Below are 21838 nucleotides of genomic sequence, written 5' to 3'. Positions count from 1 at the left end.
TTTAAGATACATTTATTCCATACACCCCTTCCCCCTAACAGCGCGGGGGTTAAAACTTAAAAATTTTGCTTTAAACCATATAGACCTCTTTTAAAAATAGTTTTCTGAAGCCAAAGCAAAAAATACTCCCCAAAGCCAGTCCATACACCCCCCAAACAATTATTTCCAGAAAGTGTTAAATTTTCCGTTTTTCGCAAAAATATGGATCAACGAGTCATTTTACGGGTAAGCCACTTATTATAAAATCGAAAAATAATAAAAAATGCTACAATTTAAAAAAAAATTTAACCTCGTAGGACAAAATGGCATAAAATGGCAGCCATTTTAAACAATTTACTAAATTGGAAATTTTGGCCGAACTATGTAACGGATTTCGCTAAAATTTTAACCGAAAGTTTTAAGTAATGAAACCTACTATTGATATTAGTTTCATTAAAATCAATCAAATATTTTTCAAGTTACAGTCAAATGAACTGTTTTACCATATGTATGTATACATATATATATAACTGGGAGGGGAAGGGATGAAACCACCCCAAAAAAATATGAGGAGTAGTTCTTAACATTGACTGCAAACCTACCAAATTTGGATATCCACCGATGTCCCCTTTTGCGAATATAAAATAAAAATGATAAAATTTCTGAAAAAAATTCCATTTTTGACGCCATTTTGTTTTTTAAACATGTTGCACCACTCCGGGAAAGTAAAAAATTTCAAAAAATACTTATTTTGATGTGAAAAGAAAAACCCCAAAGTTTCGCTGCTCGAACTTTTAATCCATATAACAGCCTTTTTTTGCTTAGATTTACTCCAGTAATATAACAAAAACTATTTATCTGTTTAGGAACTATGCAATAAAATCCGGTCTGATCTTAAACGGATGAACCGATTTTAGTTTTGTTTGGAAGGTATTCTAGTCATTATCGGATACGGAATCCTAAACTCGCACTTAAAACATAACTAAAACCACTCTCATATTTTTAAAAAAAATCTGTTCATCCGTTTAGGAGTTACACAAATACCTTAAACTCATTTCTTTTTAGCCGGAGTTAAAAATCAAGAAACTAGAATACCGAAATCGACTTTTAGTCAAAAACGCTCAAAACGACACTGGAGATTGGCCTAGATCTAATTGAAATATACAATATTAAATCCTTTAAAGAACTTATGATTCAATCTTGATCCATTGAATGGAAATTTGTTATATGCAAAATTTTTAGAGAGTTAAAAGATGCGAAAATGATGCTTAGAATGAATGAAAAAAAATAAATTTTTGAATGATAAAGAATTGTTGTACACACACTTTTTTTCGATTCTCCAAAATTGTATTCACTTAGTCTTTTGTCATACGTTGGTGATTCATCCAATATTTCTTAAATTTCCCTTATATTTCCATGATTATTGACCGGCTGATAAAAAATTTCTATAAATTCTCGATTCTTATCGGTTTGTGGCTAATCAGTATTTAAAAAAATTTCAGCTCAATATGTTGCTGCTGACCGCAATAAATATTGCTTTCGAAAAAGAATCTAAACATTGCACTAATTTGGAATATTTTTAGTTTATAGAGATTACTACCATTAAAATAAAAATATTTTTGTCAAAACAGTACTTTTTAGGTGGTTGATAAAAACATGGACTTTTCAATACACGGAACTAATAAAGGTTTTTGTGCACAATATATATAGCTTGCAATTATTGTATTACTTACTACCTGCTATTTTAAAACTCTGTGATGTTTTTATGAGTATACGACCCTTTTTCTATTTAACAATGATACACGTTTGTAAATATTATTTTAAATTAAAAAAAAAAGTAAATTTAAACCTAAAATTCAATTTACAAATACAAAACTTCATACTCAGTTTTTGAACATTTACTTAAAGCAAAGTAGGCATTTCTAAATTAAAGAATTCACAGGCTAATACTCCTTTATCCTGAGCATATATCATTCAAACTACGTGAGTTAAATTTTCTGATTTTGTGATACATATTCTAGTTTGATTTTTTAACGTTTTTACAAAATAAAAATCAATTCTACATACAAGTAAGAGGTTGGAATTTCTTGGGGAAAATTATTTCAAATGACACTTGCTTAAATGGTAAAATAAACGAACCTATAATTTTTTGATTCCTACGAAAAAATCGACTTGCGATTTTTTGCATTGGCTTCAGAAAATTATCCTAAAAAAAGTCTATATGATTTAAATCCCCATTGAAAAAAATGTTTATTACGTAATAAAGTAAATCAGAATAAAATAACTTTTAAAAGGTCAAAATGCTAAAGTAACCCGAAATTAAAGATATTTTTATAAATAAACTCCTCCTTTATGCACCTTTCCTCCTTTATGCTCCCTCTCCCCTTTCGAAGGTCTGAAAGGCTCGCAAAATGAAAAGGCCTTTTTTTTTGCAAAATAATAATTTTAATGACGTATACAAGAGTTTTTGGGGTCGCTGATCACGAATTTCTAGTCAAAATGCAAGGCAAGCCCCTAAGAAGTATTAGGGTCCCACAAATTCACGATATCATACCTAAATTAACTTATAAAAACCAAAATATTTTGTAAGAAGTCTTAAAATAAAGCAGCAGTTAAGCGAATACGACCCACAGGTCGCCAGTTTAATACACGTAATTACCTTACAAATATGTAAATTGTCTGGAGGAAGTAACGAAAGTAGCCTGGAGGAAATAATGAGCTTTGCCACGGACTCATGTTTCGAAGCAAAAGTTTAAGAGACAAGAATAAAATAAGTCTCAGGTCTCCAGGTGAATGACAGCACTGAAAAATCTCGCGAACCTAAACTAGCCTAGTTAATTATTTTAAAATAATAAGCAAATTTGTTTGCGATAATGACTAGGAACAAGCGATAAGAATAACTTATACGAAATTCTTATGAGGTTCTATCAGGGCGGACCAATCACCCCTCCTCCTGGCCCGGAGCTCGACTATAAATCCAGTTGTCTAAGTAAATATGTTGATTTTTTTTTGCTCATTCTATCAAATGAAAAAGTATCTATCTTGTAAACCGTTAGAGATCCAAAACTATAAAAGATAGGGAATTGAAAATTTGTATGTAACTTCAACTAGTGGCCTCTTGAAACATTCTCGAAAAACGAAAAACAATTCTAGAAAATACCTTCGAAAATTTCACAATTAAAATCACCTAAAACTTTTATTTGACCTTTTTTTATTTGATAGTAGATTTCTTTTTAGTAATTTGTAAAAAAAAATATTAACCACTTTCTCAGCTACTCTCCCCCTCAAAAGATGGTTAAGCACCCCCCCCCCTGAGTGGCTGATTTTTGGTACGAAGTTTTTACAACCTAATTAAACAACTGTGGATAATTTTAAAGATGCAACACTTTTTTCCCTTTCGATATTCAGTTTCATTGTACATTGTTTCTACGATAAGTTGGAATATTTTCTGTTGGTAGGAAACCATTTTCATATAATTAATTTTTTACAATCCTATTGCAATAAAAAAATATTTAAAAAAACGAACATTGGGTAAAGAAAATAAAGATATTTACCGCAATACCTTTTATTTAGAAATAGAGACCAATAATTTAATATAAAAACCGACAAAATTTCAAAAACTTCGTAAATAGCTACACTTGACTTACAATTAGCTGAAAATATTTAAAAAAAAAAAAGGAAAAGCCATGAAAAATAAAAATTCATGAACAAAATCAGAAAAAATACTTACGACCATCCATTACCCTGGACTTGATCACCTGGTGAATCCGGAAGCACACCGGTGGAGCTTCTGTAACAGAAATATTTCGAAATAATTACTTTCGTCGAAATTCAAGATATTTTATTTTATAAAATTAAACAGTTAGCTTTTTTAATAAAAATTTTAAATTAAAAATAGATTTTTTTTCTGTTTCTGTCAAGTACTTCTAAGAAGAATAAAAGCAGTTCACCTTAACCTCGCCCCATACCTTACTGTTTCATTTCAATACAACAACAAAAAAAAGATCGGGACCCTCACCCTCTTAAATATATGTATATTTATATATTAAAATAAAATCAACTTATTCGAAAATGGCGACGATTATATCTAATATATAGGAGAGATGGAGGCAGGGACAGGAAATATTTTTTTTTTTAAACATGCAACATATTCATTTCATGCATTCAAACTTTTTCTAACGTTATTCACAGTTCAACTAACAAGTATCTAACATCAATAGAATAATCAGAAATTTCGATGAGGTGTGAGATTTTATCGCTGTTTTATTTGCTGATTCTAATCATCAAAAGAGGATCTACTTAAGGGCTTTTTGAGCTGATTTTATGAACACCTATACCAAAATTATGTTCATAGCATCAATATTTTTAAGCGTTACAAACTTGGGACTAAACTTAATATACTTTGCATATTACATATATGCATGGTATAAAAAAAAACCTATCATAAGGTTGGCAAACTGATCCCTCTGAGAACGATATTGATGTTGGTGTAAAGAAAGAAACTTGTTGATGTTTTCCCAATAATTTTTAATATTGCTATGTAGTTCGTGGGACAGAAAGAGTGCTTTGTTTAATGATTAATACATACTTGAATCTTCGTGAGAAGCTTTCCTTTTGGCGATTCAACTTCTCTACAACTTTTTTCGAAAGTTTTGTGTTTTCAACAATAAAATATTTTGTCCAACAAAAATACTACACCGATGAGTTTGCCTACCACCTCGAACATGCCGTACTTATGCCGTTTTTTTGGTTTTGAATACAAACATGGTTCACTTTTGCTGAATTGTTTAGAAATTATTAATGTTATCAAGTGGTTATATTGTCTGCGAAATTCCATGCCACGTTTTTTCAGACAGATATCTTAAATATACTGTTATCATGCTCATTTGAAAACGGAACACTTCCGAAAAAAGCCGTAGAGAGAAGTTTGATAGCTCGCCAAAAGGAAGCCTCTCACAAAATTTCAAGTAGGTATTAATCATTTAACAAAGCATCTTTTCTGTGCCACGGTCTAATACCATTCTTAAAGATTTTTTTATGTTGCCAATCACTAGGTGTAAAGCGGAGCTTCTCCAGGATGTCATATATAGGAAACAAATATAAGAAAACAATGTCAAACTATCGACTAAATCATTTATAAGTTCTTTCCATAAATTGCGACTAGAGAAATAAAGAAATTTGCAGCACAAAAATGCAGAAAGGTTGCATTTTAACTTATATTTCACTAGCTTGATACCCACCCGCCTCACTGGGCTTAGTAAAAACCTTTATAGCCTCCACTTATCTCTCACTTATTCCCTTTTCATAACACTCAAAAGGATTGTTTTACGCAGCTTAAATATATGCAGTTTTCAATTTTTTAAAGTGTAAAATAGTCATAATTCATTGAGTATATCAAAAAGATGGCCATGAATTTTTTGGCATTTACAATTTTAAATTTATGGTTCAAAATGATGACCCAACATGGAGCAGTAAAATGTCATTAAATTAATTTTTTTTTAAATATATCTTTATAAATTATAGCTCATGTGTTATTCTGAGGTATGAGATACATTATTGTTCAGTTTCATTCAAATCCATTCATTAGTTTTTGCGTGAAAGCGAAACAAACCAACATCCTTACTTTCACATTTATAATACATAGGGATAACTATATACATATAACCTGTCATTTATTTTGAAATAAATGTCATAAAGTTGCTGTTATAACACTTAGTCAAATTAAAATATTGTATTGTCTTATTTTTTCCTACATCGTATATCTACATTACTATAGAAAACCGTTTTTTGAAAAAATGACAATTAGTTGAGTAATTAGGCAAGCCCTTGAGTAGTGTTAGGGTCCCACAAATTCACGATATCATACCTTAATTAACTTAGACAATAACATTTTTTTAAGAAGTGACAAAATGAAGCAGCAGTTAAGCGAACCCGCAGGTCACCAGTTTAATACATATAATTACCTTACAAATATGTAAATTGTCTGGAGGAAGTAACAAAAGTGGTATGAAGAAAATAATGAGCTTTGCTACGGACTGGAAATGTTTCGAAGCAAAGGTTTAAGAGAAACAAGAATACAATGAACCTCCAGTCTCCGGGTGAATGACAGCATTAAAAAATCTCGCCAACCTAAACTAACCTTAGCTAAGATAGTAAATTCGTTTAAAATAATAACCAAATTTGTTTGCGATAATAGCTGCGAACAATCGATAAGAATAACTGATACGAAATTCTTATAATCCTGGTCTTGTCAGGGCAGAGCAACAAACCCCCTCGCTCCAGGGGGGATGGTTTGCAACTTGTCTAAGTATATGTTTATACCCAAAAAACTGTTAGACTAAAATTTTGGTTTAGGCATACCCCCCCCCCCGTTGTTGAAAAACCTGCGTTTGCTCATGCGCACACCATAAGTAATTTGTATAAGAAATTCAGAGGGAGACGCAATATACACTGCTCACCATATCAAAATATAGATCATTTTCTATGATCAAAACATCTATAGATGTCTACCGCAGACTGGCAGAGCAATTCTTTCTAATAAGAATTGCATATAAGAAATTCGTGCTGTATTTTCGCAGCCTAAGATATTTCACTGGAATCTTCAGTAAAAATTAACCTATTTACGAAACTTTGATTATAGACTATACACAAGGCAAATTTTTTAAGCAGGACAGTAAGCTACTATTCCAGTATAACAATTGGATCAAGTTTACTTTTTTGGCAAGGCTAGTGCGGTTTGCATAATAGGATATTTGATGATGACAGGAGAAGGCAATAAGATTGCATTAACTTAAGTGAAAACAAAGGCGTTTGTAATGATGAGAACTATGAAAATAAAGAGATTAAAATATTTTAACAAGTTAATTGTAAAGAGGGATTCTTCTTCAGAACTAGCACCAAATCTTAAATTTTAAAAATTTTTGGATTCTGAGCAATTGCGTTTTAGTTTTTTTCATACGGGCTGCATATACAGGATGTCCCAGATAAGTAAAGGCAGAATAAAATGAGAAATTCATTGAATTCCCAACGGAAAACATCCTACAAAGAAAAGTCACTTGAGCCACTTTTTATCTTATCCGTGCTTGATTTTGTTTCCACTTAACGTGATTCTGGAAATATTACTTGTAAAGTTTCACTAAGAAACTGCTTGCTCCTATTTTTGGACTTTTGCCTTAAGCTGTCTTAATATATTCTCATTTTAGTCTTAAAAGAAAAGGCGCAAGTTCGCGTAAAATTTTCTTTCATAAACCTATTATAGAATAATTAAACTTTGCTTTACAAAAAATTTTGCCCAACAAAATCTGACACAAACAACAAGTGAAAACAAATAATTGACTGTGCTAATGACGCAATCGTTTGTTTTTTGACGTCACTTAAGTAAAGAAATATATCCAGATAGCCACACATTCATAACTGATATTCCCATATAGTATATACTATAAAATTTGCACTTAATTTGCGCCTTCGCTTCGTGGGTAAACATTGAGGTTTACAAAAAAAAATAAATGTTTAAAACAAAAGTTGTTTATTTTTTTATGAAAAACAATTTTTACATTTAAGCTTTTGTTCTATCTCTAACGGTTTACAAGATGGGTCCTATGGACCCAAGACCCAATTGACGTAAGTTGCTCATTTACGAACTCGACCTCACTTCTAATGTCCTGAACACGCTATAAAAATTTCAACTTGATATCTTTTTTTCGTTTTTGAGTTATAGTGTACACAGACGGACAGACAACCGGAAATGGACTCTTTGGGTGATTTTATGAACACCTATACCAAAGTTTTGTTGGTAGCATCAATATTTTCAAGCGTTACAAACTTGGGACTAAACTTAATATACTATGATATATTTCATATATACACGATATAAAAAGCTTTGAATAGGATAAATTTAATGAAAACAAGTGAAAACAAACAATTGACTGAGTTAATTGTTGAAATACCATGTTTGTGTGCAACACTGTCTATATATATACTGTCTATATATATAGACAGTGTTGATGCGCAATCGTTTTTTTGACGTCACATAAATAACAAAAGATATTCACTTTTAAATAGACACACAAACAACTGATATTCCTATATTAATACATACTATAAAATTTGCACCTAATTAACGCCCTCGTGGGTAAACAGTGATGTTTACAAAAAAATGTTTCAAACAAAAGTATTTTATTTTTTATAAGGAACATTTTTTACATTTAAACTTTTGTTCTATCTCTAACGGTTTGAAGATCCAATTGACCTATGATGCTCATTTACGAACTTCACCTCACTTTTTACGTCCTGAGTACGCTGTAAAAATTTCAGCTCGATATCTTTTTTCGTTTTTGAGTTATCGTGTCTACAGACGGACGGACGGACAACCGGAAATGGATTAATTAGGTGATTCTATGAACACCTATACCAAAATTTTTTTCGTACCATCAATATTTTTAAGCGTTACAAACTTGGGACGAAACTTAATATAATATTTCATATATACATGGTATAAAAATTACCTTTTTTTAACTGCAAATATGAATCACAAATATTTAATTATGTTAATAAAAACATTCAAATTAAATACTAGCACAAACCTTCCTCGTCAATATCCAATATATATCTTTACATAAATGCACTAACAAACACGAGTAAACATAAATTGAATGACACGGTAAATCGAGCGCGGCAATAAGGTAAATCGAGCGAGGTCTGTTTGTGATGGAGTGGTTATCTAACTACACCAAAAGAACGATTTTCAATGAAAAAAAAATAGTTTGAGTTTTCTGACTTTTGACCAGTTTGATATAAATACTCCACACTCCACTGTGAGACGATTATAAGGTCGATCTTCACCCATCTGATAACCAGATGATGCATATATCTCATGAAACTTTATTGATTTATAAACACTCCTATCATAGTTTTTCTATCGAAAAGTGTTCATGGCTATTTTAAACTAAATTTAATTTAATCCATTTTTTCCATGAACGGTTTTTTCAGGCAAGCTTATATTTTCGTAATTAAATTATCTTTCTTCTGATACCAATTTCGATTGATTAATAGATCGGTGTAGATCTGTTCATACCATATCAGTTCCGTCAATATAGGTAACCACGCCAATCTGTTAACCAATCGTAATTGGTATTCGAAGAAAGATAATTTCATTACGAAAATAATGGATTCATGGAAAAAATTGATTAAAAAAATTTAATTAGACATAGCCATGAACATTTTTCGATAGATATTTTTCATAAAAATATGTCATCTGGTTATCCGATGGGTGAAGATCGACCTTATACAGTCTTTTAGACCATGAAATTTATTGCTCAATGAGCGATCGAGGAAATTTTTTACCGCATGAGTCAGATATCAATAGGGATTTGGGCTTGAAATCCCCTAAAAAATGCAGAATTTAATTTTATTTCTTCTGTTATACCCTATTATTGATAAAGTGTAATTATGGTTTTTGTTGCAATCACCAACTTTTGAGACACGGCCTTCGCTACCCCCTCCTTCCCTCACTCAACCCAATTCACAAAAGCTAATTTTCTTCTCTGATGAAAGTTAATCATATTCACATCATGTTGGTATTGATATTAGTTATTTTTCAGATCGGATATTTCCCCATTAAGAGTAGAAAAATAGACAGTGATTGATTGTTGTTATAAATGGTTTTCATCTGTGAACCGATTCTTATGTTTGTTGATCGATTTCTTCGCCAACTGAGGACCGAATTTGAAATTTTTGAAAGGGTGCTTTACTCTCCAGATTGTCCCATAATTGTTTCATCAAAATCGGTTAAGTAGTTTTTAAGATATAGACTAATACGTGACAGAGGCTGTTAGAAATAGACTAATAGTGACTTTGTATATTACGTACGAATATGGGTCCAAATAGACTACTCGTCCATGCTAAAAATTTTCGGGTGAAATGACTCACCAGGAATCATGTTGAAAAGGATGCTTCTATATGCATATATTATTCTTAGTTTTTGTCAATTCCTTGGCCAAGGCCAATAAATTGAATCTAGGCAAACAATACTTGCCTAAGCCCTGTTTATTCATATTTATTACAAAAGTGGCAAAAAAAAAATGAGTTGTAAGTATGAGTGTTTATGTTTCATGTGTATATTTGACTTTCTTTGTACCACCCTAACTTCTAAATACCTGAACAGATTTGGATTCATGGAAAAAAGAAAAGAAAGTTTTATCAGTTAATCTGTATGTACCAAGCGAAAGGTCACTTATTTGACTCGCTGACTGAACAGATAAAATAAATTATCATTGCAGTCGGAAGATCTGTTATAAAATTTTCCAAAGAACGGTCCTTCAACTGGAATGGCAGTTTCATTTACCTGTTCAGTCAGCGAGCAGTGACGTGGCTATCATAGGGCTAAGTGGTGCAATGCACCAGAGTCTCGAAGCTCAGAGGGCTGTCTAAGTATTGAAAAGAAAGGAGCGGAGAAAAGAAAGGAAAACTCCCGAAGCTAGCAAACCTCTAGGCTGTTCACAAGAATTTAGCTGATTAAAAAAAAAAGAAGCTTTTATAAGGGGGTCATGTCAAAATACCACCTTAATTTTTTTCTACAAGAAGATATGGCATCTATTGTATGCATAAAAGTTGGTTTGTAAGCGAAAAAATATTTTTTACTATAACAGACTTCATTTTTTACGCTTCATTTTCTGACAAATTTATTTAAGCTTTAAGTCTGACAAATTTATTACAAAAATTATCAGCCAGACAAATTGTAACAGATAAAAGATATCTTAAAATTATTTTTTTTATAAACCAAGGAGTTGTTATGAAGTGTATTTTTATAAACAAATAATTTATCACAAAAGGTCTATCAGAAGTTAATTAACAAAAATTGACAGCCAGACAAATTTTTTCAAAAATGGTTCATTATTTACTATAAGTTGTGTAAATTTTAAGCAGATATTTTGGAAATAAAATCTTTTTTCTTTTGGGTAAATTTAAAACGTTATAAAAAATAACAATAATAAATTTTTAATAATCTGGCTGGCTGAACATGTTTTTCAGCCATTTTCTCTATATAATTTTAAGGTGTTTGATGGGTGCCTTTTTCTATTATGCGCTCTTATATCATAGGTTTTATACAGTGTGTTTCAAAGTACCCACCCTTAATAACTCTTGCAACTGATGTGATAATTGTTTTGAGTGAAAACACGTCGATTTAGATATATCGAGTGGGAAGGGTCAAAAATAGTACCTAGATAATTTTATGTTTCACCCCTTCTCCTCTAGCCACCTCAGGTGGTGTCCACTCTTAAGAGCTCTTGATATTATTGTTTTGAGTGAAAAGACGTCGATTTAGATATCGAGAAGAAAGTTAAAAAATGGTACCTAGAGAAGAATTTCAGGTTTCAACCCTTCAACCCAGCCATCCCAACTTTATGTTTCATATGGCATCCCCTACCTTGTGATACTTCATTTGAAAGGATATTGTCTCTTCAACTATGATAAAAAAATGTAATCGATCGATTGGTTGGTTCTTAAGACTACACAGAAGATGGAAGGTATGAATTTCATATGGCGGGAGTGTGAAGGGGACCTTTTTTGGAGCTAGCCAAATTTTTGTTCATGAGATTGGAGCAGATAGAGATTAATCAAATTTGCTTAAAGTACGTACTCAAAAAGAGGTGGGGGGAGCAATCAAATAGAACTGTCTCTTTAATTACCCTGACTTCACATTAGGTATAATTTTGAAATGTTTAATAATGAAAATTGTTTCGGCATCAAATTTTGTTGACATCAATTCTATATCAATCAGGTGGAAGGGGTCAATTGCATGACGTAATTATGGTTGATACTATGGTTGCTATAAACAAAGAATGTAAAACGTAACATGGAAAATTTTTGGAAAACAGGACTGGCCCTAGTGAAGTATTTAAAGGATCAAATCAGATCAGAGAATCTCTTACATATTCATAGTAATAATAACTTAATTTAAACTTAATGCAAGGGAATAATTTTAAAAATAACTCACCTTTTCTTTCCTGATGCAACAGAAGGTTCAACTACAAGTGTTGCTCCTTGATAGTTAAACCCTGTAAATAAAAATATTTTGAAATCAGGAGATGAATGTTTCTAATGAAAAATTATTTATACTGTTTAAGGCAATGTAAAAAGCTAGAATTTTTATCAAGTTTATTAGGACTTATATAAATAAGAATCCTTCAAGGGCATAATAATTTGGATATATCTATAAATTTATAAACTTCAAATTTTATGTTTGAAAGTGCGTACAAATTTCATTTTATTTCATGTATCAAGGATAAATTTTGACAAGTACTTTCTAAAAAAAAGTATCTTAAAAAGTTAAAAATTTTTTACTTTATTTAAATTAAAAAATTAGCAGATAGTACCAAAAAAAAAAATTTGACAATGTTGGTAGCGCAGATGTCTATTGAACAAAGAAGATAAAAAAGTAGAGAGGAGTATAGTATAAAGAAATAATCGGAATGCAGCTGCAAATACTATGAGTACACCCGGGCCAACAAAAATGAATTCCCCAAAAAATATATATATCTATCTCACTTCTCCCGGCATAACCTCCAAATTATATTAATGAAAAATATTTTTATACATAGTAATAATAATTAAGATTTTTATGCAAAAAATATTTTTTTAAGGCATTTTATTTATTAATTTCAAAGTAGAAGAAAGATATCAGCACAATTTTTGAAAAAATCATTCATTGATTTGGTTCCCACACATTTTTCTAATTAGCATGTAAAAGCCGGTACATTACCTGACTGATAAGAATAACTGACAATTTACGGTACTTACCATTTAATTTATCAATTGCTTTATCAGCTGATGATTGATCAGGGCAATCCACAAAAGCATATCCACCACGCTTCACTAAAATATTTGTGCAGGACAAATTTTGGTCAAGGAATAATTGTCGTAAACCCGATTCATTTGTTTCTGATGGCAAATTACCAATATATAATTTGCTCATGGTGATCGGTGGATTTTTCGGCTCCGACGTATTCATAGAACACTTTTTTATATTTTTAATAAAAAATAATCACTAAATCAACAAAAACAATATTAAATCTTAATTTTTTTTTATTTCACAGAACAGCCCGCCAGGCTTACAGCTCACAGCACAACATATACAAGCATGGCCAACATGCGCACTCAATACACAGAGTTCACCGGGAAGATTGAAAAACAATAACCAGCTCGGGGTTGGCTATGGACTCACCACGTGATAGAATTCGCCCACCTCTGTTCCTGATTGGCAAATTGTAATAGTATGGAATAATCAAAACATGAGGGTGGATTATTTTTCAAATTAAAATTGATAAAAATTTAAGTTTTTTTTTTATCTAAGCACTAATTCAATCTTATTTCTCTATTTTTAAATAATACTAAAACATTTCTAATGAATATTCTTGTTAACAAGAAACAATATTTAGTTACTTAGTAACAGATTTAAATTCAATTATTATTATAAAATATATAATACAACAGTTCATCTTAGTTTAAAAATGCTGCCACATTGAAGAAATAAATAGTTTTAACTAATTGAAACGAATAGAAAAAAAAAAGATTTTATCGTCTTTATGGTGTATAATTTATATATTGGCTTATTTGTGAAGTAAGCAGAAGGCGCCGTGGCTTAGTTGGTTAAAGCGCCTGTCTAGTAAACAGGAGATCGCGAGTTCGAATCTCGCCGGGGCCTATGTGTAAAACTTTTTTTTCTTTTTCTGCTACCAGCGTCTAATCGTTTATTATTTATTTTATTAAATGTTAGCAAGGTTCGTTAAAAACAAAAACAACTAAATATTATTGAACCGGAAATGTTCTAAATATTTTATTTTCTATTTAGCTCGGTTTAGTATAGTAACATAAGTACATAAATGAGATAGTCTTGTTGACTGTTATTATATGATTTTACTTAATTATTATTATCAGAAGTTATTGGACAACACCATACTAAAAAAAACAGACTTTGCCTTAGTTGTATTAAATTAAGATACATATGTAATGTTTTTTTATTTTATGGTATTTGTGAGTCGTATTCTGTGTTAGGTGTATCGAATATGTAGACTATTTGTCTACTATGGAACACTGAACAGAAGTAGGTATTTTATTTAATTTTACAGCATAAAGTTAACTCCCTTCTTATCGAGAAAGTATGACCAGGCACAAGTCTTTGATAAGACTCAAGAGTGGTAAGAAATTAACAAATTAACGATAAGGAGTTAGTTGAAATTTTCTGCAATTTGAGTTAAAAGCAAACTTTTAGTTCTATAGTGATGTTTATTATTTTGAAAATGGGGTAAAAAAAAGTCAACTCTTTCAACAGATTCTTATTCCCTGTCGCAAAAAAGCAACTTTTTTTTGTAAAATTATTTACTAGATCTCAATTTTCAGCAGCTGATTTTATGGTGAATATGGCTAAAAATTGTGCAGGCAAAAGTAATTCGTTTTTTGACAAAGAATAAGAACCTGTTGGGAAAACTTTTAAAACAAATTCTATTAATCGGGACAAAGAATGAGAATCTGTTAAAAAAATATGGAATACCATTTAAAAAAATCCCATTTAACTTCTGTTTGATCTTGACATCCCGCTATAAAAATATTAAGTAGATATACTAATACTTACTGTGCTTTTATCCATTATGTTTTCGAAATATTGGGATGTAAAAGTTTTAAAAAATCACTCTGTATATTACTCCATATTACTTCTTTACTCTAAACACTATTAGTCGGAGAGATTGGCTCATTTTGCGGGCTTCGCATAGAGCTGAAAATTGATACATGTATCAATTTTCAGCTCTATGCGATATTGGGAACACTATTGCAAATAAAATTTGAACAATCCTTATCGGTCCTACATCGCCTTAACTATTTATTCTAGGTAACGGGTCGAAATTATCGGCTCTTTCTGGCAAATGGTAGGTACTATTTGTAAGAAATATAGATCAAACAAAAATTGTAGGTCATGTAATTATCTACAAATTTTGCTCTTACACTTTTTTTTTCCTAAATATCGTCATTTCTCAGATAAAGCGAAGTTGAAGAAGTCTCCGCAGCTTCTAAGGGGCAGCGTACTTTGAGCGATTCCGATTTTTAATATATATTGAACATAGTAATGATTCTCAGTTTACATTTGCAATGCAGCTTTATTTGAACAATTAAAGCAAGAGCTCATTGCAAAAAACCTGGTCTATCGACTTACCGGATTAAGTATTTTTAAATGATACTACTTACTGTAACTATTAAAAAAATCATTTAGTGCTAGGGCAAAAATGGTGCATAAAATTGCTATATTTTTTCTATGAAATTATTAATTAAAATGCCTACTTTGATCGCATGAACTTTGACCTTACTGATTCGTTAAAATAGTTAATATTTTCAAGCAAATAGCTTCATGCACCAGCTATAAATACAATTTAGTTATAACCCACAGTATGAAATATTATGCCCACGATGGCAATGAAGACACTTCTCTATTTATTTGGGATAGTTTTATTATACATAATAATGACTAAATTGTCAGTTCTGAAACTCGCTCAAAATCTTTAAAGTACTGATTTTTATTTTTATTTTATTAATCTCTTCCAATTATAAAGTTTAAAGTTTTTGATATGAAATTTAATAGCTTTAATTTTCGAATAAATGTTTCATACCATATCGATACAGTGGTGTAGCTATCATAGGACCAACAGTTGCAGTGCACCAGGGCCTCAATGTTCAAAAGAAAAAGCATTATAAAACAGCCTTCGCCTAAGCATTGAAAAGAAAGGTGCAATCAGCCCCAGAAGCCAGCAAGCAAACTTCGAGGTTACTCACAATAATTTTTTTTTTGATGATGTTAAATGAACATTAACAATATCAGAACTCCTAGTTTAAAACTTTCCACACATGCGCCAACCGTCTTTGATAAGCATGTGCTATTTTATACCGTTATTTTTGATGATAAATCATGTATGAAACAAGCTTCAGCACAACAGTATATCTATAATAACTCTATCTCTAAACTTTATCGAAAAGTATAGAATGTTTTTCTAAATCCAAGTTTGAATTGACAAATGACTTTGCCCTCTACTTTTCTGCCGGTTTGAACTTTAAGTATATAGCTTTATTGTTTTAAATAAATATTTCGTACACACAACGATAAAATATAGTTTCAGATTTTCGATTTATAAAGAAGCATTGCTAATATACCGCTTGTGAGCAGAATAATAAAAACTCTCTTTTTTGTAAATATTGTAAACCACAAAGAAGTTAAATAAACCTTAGTAACAATGACATTATACCAAACGATAATCTATATTTGTTTATAAAATTACTAGCTGTTAAACCCGCTTCGCTGGGTTGTTTTTGCACATTTAAATATCAAAATTGTTAAATGAAAGACTTTTTTTTTTAATTCTCTCTGTGTGTACGGAACAGTAAGATTTTTTTGGCCGATCCCAATATTATGTCTACACTCTCTGTGTGTACGGAAAAGTAAGGGAAAGATCGATAGAAACCCATGGAACATTCCAGAATATTCGAGAAAGTTCTAGAAAATTCGATAGAAATCCATAGAACATTCCAGAATGTTCGAGAAAATTCTAGAAAATTCGACAGAAACCCATGGAACATTCCAGAATGTTCGAGAAAATTTTAGAAAATTCGACAGAAACCCATGGAACATTCCAGATTGTTCGAGAAAGTTTGATAAAATTCAATAAAAATCCACACAACATTCGAGAATATTCGAGAAAGTTCTAGAAAATTCGATAGAAATCCATAGAACATTCCAGAATGTTCGAGAAAATTCTAGAAAATTTGATAGAAATTCATGGAACATTACAGAATTTTCGAGAAAAATCGAAAAACATTTGCGCCAGTAGCGCCATCTAGTGAAAATTGTACTATTGACAGTGGGGCCTATTGTACTATTAGAACTATTTTTTTAATCTATTTTCTATGAATTTCTAGATCATTTTTAATTCCACCCCCACCAAACTCCCTTATTCACAATGGGAGCCTAAGGGCTACCCAATGACATAATCCCCTACCGAAGGTCAATAGTTAGTTTTAGGGAAAATCGGGGACATACAAACAAACACTCTCTTTTTATATATATAGATTTACATGGGGTTTCCATATACAAAATTGCTTTCTCTTTTTCAGCATTTTCAGCACTTCCAAAGTGCTCAGTTACGTCATTTAAAGAACGTTTGTGCAAAATTTCACGCTTCTAGGCCCAGCGGTTTTAGCTGTGAGTTGATCGATCTGCCAGTTTCTTCTTTTATACGTATAGAATATAAAATTTTAATTAAAAAATATCAAGTTCAACGGAAAATTATGCAAATCTCCACTAACTTCGTATAAGAAATTGTTATAGTGTTATTTTTAAAGGGTTTACTTGCAGTTATTAGTAGTCTTGCACCAGATATCTAGTAAACAACATTTAACGATGTACGTCAAAAGAAGACTGATTGTTAGTTGATCTAATGCTTTTTTAGTTGCTCACTGTTTTTGGGCTTAGTAATAATAATAATACCTCCCTCATAATAGTTATCAAAACAGTTGGTATCCATCCATATATCTATAATTCTATAATACATTGCGTACCTGGCAACTAGTAAGGTAAGGCAGCTGCACTTGCTTATGCTAAACAAACATCGTTAGCTTTACTACATAAAACGTACATTTATTAATATAATCATTGCTCAAATGAAAAAAGACCATAAAACAGAAGTCTTAAAACTTTTCTGGCTACTAGATTTTTAAAATAACGTTTATTCTACGTTTCTTTTATTTTTTCTGTTAGATGCCTAGATATATAGTGTGTCCTCGGATAGTAGTAACTATACTTGTAAATTTTCTTATTTTGCATTTTAAGAAAAAAACTCATTCTTTATAAGAAGTTTTGCTTATTCTGAAAAGTATGTAGGTATATTTAAAACTTTTTAATAATGTACAGGGTAGCCAAAAATTTGGAATCATTATTTTTATTTTTGGTAAACTACCCTTCTTTTTTATAAATTGGAGAAATGTTACTAAGAAAAGTTACTCGCAATTAACAGTTATGACTCTATACATCAAGAAAATCCGTGTACTTTAATTATAGCATCATTTTTATTTGAACAAAAGCTGTAATTATAAAAAATCGTAACAAAGAAAATAGTAATAAATCAATGAACATGTACTATTCGAGAGTGTATTTTTTGTGGACTAGGCTAGAAAATTAAAATGCAAATTTATTTTCTCGGATAAACATTCACTAAGAATGGAATTGTCAAAGTTGGAAAGTTCTTCTTGAAGTTTTTATAGAGTCATAGTTTTTTTAGTAACATTTTGTCAACTTAGAAAAGGCAAGGGTAGTTTACCAAAAAAAAAAAAAATAGTGATACTAAATTTTTGGCTACCCTATACATTATTAAGAAGTTAAATGTACCTACATACTTTTCAGAATAAGCAAAAATTCTTATAAAGAATGAGTTTTTTTCTTAAAATGCAAAATAAGAAAATTTACAAGTATAGTTACCTTTATCCGGGGACACACTGTATAATTCCCTAACACGCAATTCATAAAATTGAGCTCAAATTTCCATTCTTTTTTCTTTATTGTACAAATTAAAGAAATGAGCATCTGAGCTTTGAGCATCTGAGCTTTGAGCATCTCTGAATCCATTTGACCAGTTGATGGCTGTATGTTTGTCTCATAAATCGAAAAGTATATATTGGTTGTTAAAATTTTCAGTTTAGTACTGCTGTAATATCTAGTTATACACCTCCTTTTTATACTTTCTTGTACATATCAAAACCCTTCTACATTTTCAATAATGTAATAGATCAAAAATCATTAGCCCCAGAATGTTAAAAATTTAGGTTAAAGAAAATTGTAGGTAATATCGAATTGTGGATCTCTCCTTAAATATATATTTGTTCGTTGCGTTATCGTAAATTTTCGATTTTCATGTTTTAATAGCCTCTCCTTGAATCCATTTTGACCAGCTTATTATCGTTCAAGGGAGTCATGTGGTGTCCATATAAAATCATAGAGATAATACAGTCTATGTATAAAATATATTCTTCATACCCTGTAAATATGTAAAATATATCAAGGTATACTAAGTTTAGTCTCAAGTTTGTAACGCCTAAAAATATTGATGATACGAACAAAATTTTGATATAGATGTTCGTAAAATCACCTAATTAGCCCATTTTCTGGTTGCGGGCCTATCTGTCCGTCTGTGGACACGATAACTCAAAAACGAAAAGAGATATCAAACTGATATTTTTATATCGCGTTGTAAACCGTTAGAATTAGTACAATAGTTTAAATGTAAAAAAAGAAGTTCCTTTAAGAAATTAAACAATTTTTGATTGAAACATTTTATCGTAAACGTCACTGTTTATCCGTGACGGCGCAAAGTAGGACAAAATTTTGATGTTCATTTTCTCCAAACTGTACAAGATACAGAGTAGATTTTCTTGCAAGGTAGCCTCAACTAGTGATCTTGTGAAACATTATCGAAAAACGAAAAAAATTCTAGAAAATACTTAAGGATGTTCCAGCATGGTATTTGCAGTTTCTAATATATGTTAAAGCAATGGTACAATTTTTTTTTCGACAGAATTTAACGAAAAATTAAATTTAAGAATTTAATAATGCTTACTATTAATTCCCAAAGTTTCAGAAATTTTGACCGTTTAAAATGGGAAATAATTATGCCAACGTCCCAATTTCGATCAATTTACGTCAAAATTAATATCTCGAAAGTGAAAATTAATTTCTAAATTTTTTTTTTAGAATTGTATTGTATAAACATTTTTTTCTACTTTTTCTTCATTATATAATAATATCATAAAAAATAGTTGGAGAGACCGGACATTTTACATGCTTTAAATGGGACATGACCCTCAAAATCGCGAACTTTGTCTTTAAATATCTCGCGATCTAAACGGTCAAAAATTATGAAATTTTAGGAATTCATAAATAAAGCTATTATAAACCCGAGAAACAAAATTCGGCCAAATCTGTCGAAAAGTGATTTCATGCTGGTACTACCTTAAACTCAAATTTATAAAAAAAATAATACAAGAACTGAAATTCAACACTTTACATACAGGATATTTCAACAATTAACTCAGTCAATTGTTTGTTTTCACTTATTTGTTTTTGTTTTTTTCAAATTTTTTATTTCTTTAAATATATTTTGTTATACTACAGTATAGTAGGTATTAAAAATCAAACCATGCCAAAAATTGCAACCGACATTCAGTATCTCCAATTTGTAAATGCTGGACAAAATCAGGCTTGTACTGATGCATTTTGTACTTCGTCAAAATCTGCACTACACAATGCCACTACACAACAGATTTACCAAATTCTTGGGATATGTCCTATAGAAGAACGTGTGGCATTTTGCACAAGGTGTCGCTGTTCATGTCCAGGAAATTGACCGTACTCAGTTAATTCATTTACAAGTCCAACCACATAATTATGATGTGGGTGATTTCTATCAGGATACTGAACTGCGCAAGCTCGAGCTGTTTGTCGAGAATTAAGGTGGCATTCATCGAAAATTAAGAAAGGTCCACTTTTTAACTGTTATTCATTTTAATGCAAAATTTTGACAGATTCATAGCCAGCCAGCTTGGCTCCTAAATTTAATATCATTCGATTTCGTTTAGATCCTGATCATACGTTATTTCAAAGTTCAACTAGCTCTAACTTTGTCAATTCTGTATTTACATAAAAATTTTCTTATAGGTACAAAACATATTTTAAAATTAATAATCGATTCAAATCTGTAAAAAAATAATAGGAGTATCATTTAAAAAAAGGTAAGTTGTATCCCGTACGCACGCACCACAAGGGGTTAAAAATTTGAAATTTTTAGAAAATACGCTCATCGATACTTTTCATATTTTGAAAATCGAATTTCATGCGACGTCAAAACGTCATACAAATGGAATTTTTACAGTTACCAAAAATTGTGAACAGACTGCAGTATTATTCCAGGAAATAGCATGTAAAAAATCCATGAACCCTAACTTTCTGCCGCAGAGTAAATAAGCTCCTGAGTCGATATGGAGCATTTTCTCTCCTAGGGCATATATGTGGCAAATCGTCCGTTTTGAGATAGAGAAGCGTGTAGAAATTTGGGAAAAAATGTGGACATTAACTGCCTGGAAGAAACGATAAGTCAGCATACATTTTTTTATAACCGATAAAAATAGTGGCAGGCAAAACTTTTTGGTGGTTTTGGAGGGGTTGAGGTTGAAGTAAGCCGAGTTTTGTATCAAAGACGCGAAAGTTTGTTGACGTAATACTTGAACTCCCCCTAGCTTATATCGTTTGAAGAATTGAAAAAGAGATGGGATAGCTAATTAATAATTTGGAAAACTAGTACAATTGTCTAGGAGTAAGTAAAGGTAGAGCTGACTAAAAAAAACAAACACAAACAAAAGCAAGGCCAGAAAAAAGTGAACAAAATTCAAAAATACCATAATCGTTCATCTGAAGGTTAAGTATAGAAGGAAAGATAACTTGAAATATTTGTCCTTCTTCTATCATTTTCAATACAATCATTAGAAAACTGCTTTATCAAATATTGGTGTTTCTAGAGCGACATGACTCTCATCAGCCTAGCTGCTAAATCCATCACTGGAGACAATCGATATTATGCAGTTTTCTTTATGTAAAGTTTTCTTTATATTAAAGGGTCGAAAAATGTCATTGCGATTATCCGATTTTTGGTAAGTTTACTTTTGATAGAGCTAACTCTAAAAAACACGCAAATTTTTACATATTGACTCTTTTAATATAGGAAATAGTAATATATGTATAAACAGTTATGAAATTATGTAATCATGCAAAAAAGCG

The 21838-nt window shown here is 30.9% G+C and overlaps 1 protein-coding gene and 1 non-coding gene across 4 annotated transcripts in view; one reads left to right on the top strand and one right to left on the bottom strand.

The window, feature by feature from the left end:
• The window catches only part of LOC123305109 (insulin-like growth factor 2 mRNA-binding protein 1), a 76129-nt gene extending 62835 nt beyond the window's left edge, over positions 1-13294 (bottom strand). For 2 of the 3 annotated variants that reach the window (XM_044886725.1, XM_044886728.1), the window contains exons 1-3: positions 12778-13294; positions 11975-12035; positions 3710-3769 (exon numbers count right to left, since the gene is read on the bottom strand). In XM_044886725.1, the coding sequence (XP_044742660.1) occupies positions 3710-3769; positions 11975-12035; positions 12778-12988 (332 nt within the window). In that variant the 5' untranslated portion in view covers positions 12989-13294. The remainder of the gene's footprint in view (positions 1-3709; positions 3770-11974; positions 12036-12777) is intronic. The other variant, XM_044886726.1, reaches the window with a different exon arrangement.
• Positions 13295-13607: 313 nt separating this feature from the next.
• Trnat-agu lies at positions 13608-13681 on the top strand. The gene has a single exon. It is a non-coding gene; the product is annotated as a tRNA-Thr (tRNA).
• Positions 13682-21838: the final 8157 nt, after the last annotated feature.

The sequence above is a fragment of the Chrysoperla carnea genome, chromosome 1 (assembly GCF_905475395.1).
Source record: "Chrysoperla carnea chromosome 1, inChrCarn1.1, whole genome shotgun sequence".
NCBI lineage: Eukaryota > Metazoa > Arthropoda > Insecta > Neuroptera > Chrysopidae > Chrysoperla > Chrysoperla carnea.
Note: the sequence above shows the minus strand (reverse complement) of the source record. Positions and strands in the feature narration are given on the sequence as shown.